At 48.1% G+C, this 7,070-nt stretch overlaps 1 protein-coding gene across 1 annotated transcript in view; it reads right to left on the minus strand.

Annotated features, from left to right (window-relative positions):
• ZNF596 (zinc finger protein 596) overlaps positions 1–7,070 on the minus strand; it is a 65,310-nt gene that overhangs the window by 53,708 nt on the left and 4,532 nt on the right. Inside the window, exons 5-10 of the mRNA XM_023522323.1 lie at positions 5,771–5,927; positions 5,024–5,125; positions 4,549–4,820; positions 4,176–4,243; positions 3,077–3,270; positions 1–532 (exon numbers count right to left, since the gene is read on the minus strand). Of these exons, the coding sequence (XP_023378091.1) occupies positions 1–532; positions 3,077–3,270; positions 4,176–4,243; positions 4,549–4,820; positions 5,024–5,125; positions 5,771–5,927 (1,325 nt within the window). The remainder of the gene's footprint in view (positions 533–3,076; positions 3,271–4,175; positions 4,244–4,548; positions 4,821–5,023; positions 5,126–5,770; positions 5,928–7,070) is intronic.

The following is a 7,070-nucleotide window of genomic DNA, read 5'->3' on the forward strand; positions in this document are numbered from 1 at the left end:
CCTCGCTCACACTCCCTGCAAACAAAGGGCTTCTCCCCTGAGTGTGTCCTCTGGTGCATGATGAGATGTGACCCATCATCAAAGCCATGCTCACACCCTCCGTACTTGACTATTACAATTCTTGATGCTCCTACTCCCACAGATGATTTGCCCGTGTTCTCTGGATTCACTTTCTGGCTTGTGCTGGGCTCTGCCTCCATCATTCGCTCATACTCCCTAGGGCTCCCCATTTGTCCTTTGGGTGGTTTGGAAAAGGCCCTAAAAATCTTCCTCTGCCTGTTCCTTTCAAGCAAAGGTTTGGACCTTTCTTTGACCTCTTGACCTTCAGCTTTGTCATTCCAGCTGCGTGGGTCATTGTGCTGCTGCTGACTCTGATCCTCTGGATGGGGCTCCTTAGATTGGAGGTGTTTTCTCGCAGATATTCCTGGGAGGCTCTGAGAGGGGTGACTGCGTTTCATGTGCTGGCTGAGGAATTTCTGACCGGAGAAGGCCAGAGAGCAGGAAGGGCACGGATGGATCGCTGGCTTTGGTTCTGCTGGAAGAGAGAATTTTGGTCAGGGTGGATGCCGACAAGGCTGCCTGAGCGTATGCTCGTCTCCTGTAAGATCTGCCCACTAATCACTCCTGTTGTGTGGACAGTGCAAGCTCTGTCTCCCACAAAGTGCTCCTCTGAAGTCTATCTTTTCATTCCATTTTTATGCCCTACATCATCTTCAGAAACCCGGAAAGCCCAGTCGAGGGCCTTTTCTACGTATGGCCCAGACTACAGACTTTGAAGAAGCATCCGAGGCAGTTTGGCTCCTCGTGGAGATGGAGCGTCGGTACCTTTCCCCACATGCAAATATCTTGTAAGTTATGATGTTAAAGAGAAAAACCACAGGCCCAAAAATGGTGCCACACATGCTAATAGCCCTGAAACCAAACCTAGATTTTATACCTCATTGAATTATAGTTTCAACCTCTTCCAGAAACTTAATCTCTATTAATCAGTCTGGAATTTTCTGGTCACTCCATCTGGCCCCATAGGAGGAAGAGGCAATCTGCATGATAAAAACTCTCCCCCGAAAAGATGGCCCAGCTCAGGAATAACCCTTTCTTTTCCTTTGCTAGGAGTTCCCTTTCTTCCTGTAGAAATCTTGCAGTTGGTAAAACCCCTCAGAGCACCCTTGAAGTTGCAGGTGGACTGCTGCTGATTCATGAGCAAATCCAAGCAGATCTTCAGATTTACTCTGTCGAATTTGGTTTCTTAAGAGCCAGATCACTGTGACAGTGTCTGCAGCCATTTTATTCTACTGAGAGATGAGAACACTCTGGGTGACTTGGTGGAATTGTCGTTGGTGATATCACACGATGGGAAAAGGATCTGTTAAGTCAGGAGCCACTCAGCCTGGAGACCCACAAGCGTGGAAGGCAGATGGTGTAGTGGTTAAAGGGAGCGTCGGGGAGTAAACCCGAACCGAGCCTCCCATTCAAAAAGACATGTTTGACTGAGGGCCCCTATGTGCCTGGATCTCCATCAGGAAGTGGGATTCAGATTGGACAAGACAGAGCAGTCCAGGTCCCACTGACCGAGAAAGGGTTTCAATCTAAAATGGAATGGGAGGATACGAAATGGAAAATTACACACACGTCCTCAAAGGATGGAGCTGAAGTGGGAGACAGATTTCTCGTAAAAGACAGGTTCACAAAAGACTGAGACTTATCTCCTGACCAGTGAACATCCACCAAGAATCTCTCCCCACCCTCAAGCCAGTGAGCGTCCTGCCTGGACTCCGGCTGGACTCCCCCCTTTGCGCTCCTTGCCCATGAACTCGGCCTGCTCCAAGCCCTCGACAGCCTCGCCTGTAGCATGCGTTTCCATAATTGCCATTCCTCTGCGATCTCAAAGAAACTCAACTTCTGGGAACTGGAGCTGCCTCAGTTTACCTCGTCATCTAGGCTGAGAGAATGTAGGACTCTCGCTCCCGCTGCCCCGCCTAGGTCATGAACCGCTTCTCTCTGTGTTCCACCGATCATAAAGTGAAAACATGTCCTTCCTCAAGCCTCACAGCAAGTAGTCGTACTTGATTTCTCATTCGATGTTAGCCCACTTCAAACACAACAGGAAGTCGTGTCGCACAATACGTCCCCAACCTTACTTCCCGCAGCCCTGGTTCCCATCCATCTTCAGCCACTCTGCCGTCCTCTCTCACCTGGAGACGAAGCCATCTCTGAAGGCCTTCCCCACTGCAAGCCTGTTTTCCAAACATTCGCAAAGCACAATCTTAGGCCAAAGAACATGCCACTCCAGCTGAAAGTGGCACCATTGTCCCATCTCACTCAGAAGAGTCCCCAGCGTCTTAGATGGATCATGGGCTCTACATTTCTGGCTGCTAGACATCCCTCCAACCTCCGTCCTTACCCTCCACGCTGAGACGTGAGTGGTCCTCGGCCAGTCCTCAAAGAGCCCACCTCTTTCCCACTCTGCTGGGATGCTTTGCCCACAGGTGTCTGTCAATGTTCTCCCCTGAGAGTGCCCTCCCTGAGCGTCTGCCCCACGTCCTGCCCTCACACATGCGCGTGACCCCGGGTCACTGCTGATGTCACACATGCGCGTGCACCTGTGCTTCCCTCCTTCACTCTGAGCTGCTTAAGAGCGATGACTCTGATCATCATGTCCAGTCTGCATTCCCAGCTCCAGGACCCTGTGCAGCACAGAGCAGGAACTCACACGACAACTAACTGAAATAGTGAGCGAATTCATGTTAACATACAAATTTCATTTAGAAATATGGAGTAAATTCAGAAGAAACAGCAGACCAGGTCAGAAGAAACAACCTTGGTGACAGAGTTGGTAAGCGCTACATGCTGTTAATATATTTTGTGTATGAAATATTTTTAAAAATCAGGACAAAAATAACAAACATAAAAATTGTTCCTGAAAGTCAAAGGCATATGAAATGAATCCTTAATTTCTGGAGCATCTGATTTGAAATTTTACTGACTTTAGAGCAGATTTTGCTCTAAGAGTTGGACTGTGAACATTTCCAAGGAGAATCCCTTCCTTCCTTTCCGTTTGAAGAGCCACGGTACCCACCTCTCCCCGCAGTGAGCTCTCTCTTCCACTTGCTGCCCCACTTGATGCCCAGCTCCTGGCCGTACTCGTCCCCGTACCAGACCAGCAGTTCACAGCCGGGCCTGATGACCCGGCAGGTCCGGTAGAAAATCTGCCTGTGATACTGAAAGGCCACCAGGTTCTGCTCTTCATCATCGCGGGCACAGTTCACATACCTGGGTTGAGGCAGGTGGAAGGAAAGAAAACCACAGGTGACAAGTTCCCCGTCCGACAGATCCACATCCAGCTCCTCACTTGAAGCCTGCGGCCGTCATGCTCTGCTGTCGCCCACTGCCCGCCACGCTCCTGGGGAAACTTCTGTCCACACCTGAGCCTCGTTCACATTGTCCTGTGGACGCCCGTCTCCGAGTCTGCTCACAGTGCTTATACTGCCTAGAAAGCCTCCCCTTGCCCTGGGAGGCCTCTGTCTCAGCACAGTCATGCAACAACGACAGTCCCACACAGTCTCTAAGTCCTGAGAAAAGAGAAGGGGCTGCATCACGAGGCAAAGAGGCCCACGACCACCCTGTACTTCACCTCTCTGCAGGCTTCAGAACCCAGTTCTAGTTAGAATGAGGTCAGGGTGCTTTGCTGTCCTCACGGGTTAAAAGGTCCTTGTTTTAGGCTATCCTGGCGCTGCCCACTTCTCACAAAATAGGAAAATTATGGTTAAATATTTCTAAAGTCAATTGTTTCATGTTTGTCTGCAATAAATCCTCATAAGGATATGGGTTATATGATCTGTTTCAGCAATAAATTCTATTGTCTAAACCAGAACATAGTGCTATATAAACGTCTGTTAGATAAAGTGTGAATCCAGGGTCCCCAGTGAATTGAGGGACCTTGAGGTTTTTTCCAGTGCCCAAATTTTGTCTAGCATAAAGATTTATATTTTGAGGACACACTGTATTTTATCTCCTTTTTTCTCTCAATGTCTGTTGACATGAAAGAGCACTGTATGTGGGGAGAACGGGAACAGAGGACTGTGGGGGATCACTGCGGGAGGCACAATGAGAAGGCAAGGGTGGGGGGCTTGTCAGGGAGGGGCGTCCTCTGGGGCCCAGACGCCTACTGGCCTCACCTCATCCAGTTGGCCCGGGACTCATCCTTCCCATCGACATACTCATAGCAGTTTCTCCCTTTGGTGATCTGAGGTGCAGGAAAAGAAGTTAAAGCCTTTATTGGTGGGGAGGTGACAGTCAGAAGAATTATTTAACTCTACTGTCATCAGGTGTGTCAGCCTGCATGGATTCCACCGCCAGCTGTGCCCTCGTGACATGCTTCTTATTCATCACCTACATATCTGAGTCAGTTTGTCCATGCAGAGTCCACTCTATGCACAGAGCCAACCACATTATCCCCATCAAAGTCCCAGCCTGGAGGAGGTGAGGGCCCACCAGTGCAGAGGGGAGGTGGGGAGCCCAAGGACAGGGCCAGGGGTCACTGCTTCTCACCAGCCAGGAGTACCCGCTGTTGGCTGCCTCTTCGTCCTCTGTGACCTGGCCCTCATAGGGGCCAAAGAGCAGACCCAGTGGTAGATCGGACGCCTCATTCCAGACTCCAAGCCCAGCCTCAGGGATGCCCGATGGCCCGATTCTCAGCCCAGGGGGCAGAGTGAGGGCTGAGCGGTTGGGATGCCGAATGTCCACTTCACTGTCTTTTACAAATATGGGGGACCCATGGGCAGCACAGCTGTCGATGAAGAAGTTCTGACACTTCTCACAATCTAGAAGGCGAGAGCAACAGGGATTAGGGAAGGTGTCATGCGTGTCCCTTCACGTGAGAGCTTCAGACCGAGCCTGGGCACACATGTCACTGAGCCTCTATCCTGTACCCCAGGTCATGAGAAGGAGGAAATGATTGGGGACCAAATGACCAGATGAAAGTATTGTATCAAGACATAACAGCCTTCCTGTGAGAGTCACTCACACAGGTAGTCGTCATCCTGGGGCTCGCTGACCTCTTGGTACACACGGCCCGTCCTTTCTCGGAGGCTGTACATCTTCACTTCAACCCCCTTTCTTCTGAGTCCTAAGTTGAAGAAGCGTAGGTGAGTGATGTTGGTGGGGTCTCGAGTGCTAGTCCCTGTTTTGTCAGAAAACATGAAATCTCCTCCCATCAAACTATCACCTGCCCTTCTGTATACCCTGGTTTTTTCCTCCCTTAAGTACTGGTTCAGAGAGAATAAGACTCCACATGGACCACAGATGGCTGATTCAATTTTAGTTTCTAGCACTTCCCATTATCAGGTTTAACTTCCCAACCTTTCTATTCACAAAATGGTTCATCCACATATTCACTCATTCAGAAAATATTTGTTGAGGACACATTATGTGTTAGGCAATGAGCCAAGGTGTGGGCAAACAACACCAAGAAAGTATGGTCCCTGTTATCACACATGGTTTATTGAACGACTTGCACATGCCAAATCTTTTAAATTTAATTTTATGCTTTCAAGCAATATATGAGCTATGTATCCTTATCTTCACTTTACAGATTACCATTTGGGAGCTCAGAGAATTTATAAAATTTGCCCAAAGCCCCAGCGCTAACTTCGGATCTCTGCTTAGCTCAGTTTAAATCCAGGCCACAGCCCACCCCACGTACCTAGGCTATACTGATCAACCTTTCCAGAGGACTTAGAGGAACTAAATCCCCCATATTATTTTCTCTTACCCAACTTTTGTCTAGAGTGCTGTCTGGAGGCACTTGCTTTTCCAGGAGGGAACACTGGTTTCTGGTCCTGTTCTGAGCCACTTGCCTTCAGCAGATTTGCTATTACTGACAATTCCTTCAAACTGGGTTCACTGCTCAATGGCACCCTGGGCATTGCCTTCAATGTGAGAGTCATATATTAACAGATAACATGCAGATCTTTAATTCTTTAGGGCTTATGATGTGTTTTTACTTGCATGACTTTAATTAGTACTTCAACAACCTTTGTAAGTACCTGGGGATTATAAAGGTGATAGGAAAAAGAAAGGGCCTCTGTGTGTAGGGAATCCAAGACTAGAACCTGTGCCCCAAGGCTCTTTCCTTTCAACTTTCTCCGGAAAAGTAAGGGTGAGGGAGACTGGGACTAGAACAATGAAATGGTTGTCAGAAACATATCTAGACAATCAATAAAATGATGCTAAAAGTTGCGATTTGCTATATCTTGGAAAGAATATTTGTAATTTGATGAGGTGGTTCCCATCAATTAAGTTTGAATAAGGCTGTGCCACCAGCTAGTTCTCTTCAGTTTCCCAGTCCATAACATACTAATTCTATTCTATTGTCACAGTGAACACGACACGTCATAATGTTCACCAAAGCGTTCTGTGAGCTATTTAACACAGTATGAATGTGAGATTACAGTCCCACTATCAATTTACCCCTCAGCTCTCTCCATATCTAAACTCTAAGTCACCAATATTATCTTCAGCATTCATTGACCCTCTTTCACATTTGTAAATGTGAAATCACTTATTCAGAAAACATTCAAGGGCCCTCAAGGGCCCCGAACTGGGCCTGGGACTTCTGAGAAGAGTCAGGTATGAGCCAGCTTCTCAAAGAGTTCGCAGTACATGGATAGGCAAACTAAACAAACAATTTTAAACTGCAGGAGAGTTGCCCAATTGGAGCTCGGAGAAAGAAGCTGTTACTTCCTCCTAGAGGAACAGGCATTTGAAAACAGTTCCAGAGACATGAATTTCTAGTGTGTGACTGATGTGAACTCCTTAAGCCTGTTATCATCAACCCTGCAGCTCCTCAGGGGTAGGAGATGCTTCCTTTTCTTAGAGTGCATGTCTCTGAGGCTGGGGTCCATACCTTTTTTCCTCTGGGACCACCCACTGTACAAACTGCCTGTGTGTCAGTGAGCTTCCCTTAGTCAGAGGGTCTTACATACCTCTCACTTTAGCAGAGCAGAAAAGATCTGAGGTTGAATGAAAAGATCAGTCAGATGAATGAAGTAAACATGTGTGGATAAGAGAGC

The sequence above is a fragment of the Pteropus vampyrus genome, unplaced genomic scaffold (genome assembly GCF_000151845.1).
Source record: "Pteropus vampyrus isolate Shadow unplaced genomic scaffold, Pvam_2.0 Scaffold338, whole genome shotgun sequence".
In the NCBI taxonomy this organism is placed as follows: Eukaryota; Metazoa; Chordata; class Mammalia; order Chiroptera; family Pteropodidae; genus Pteropus; species Pteropus vampyrus.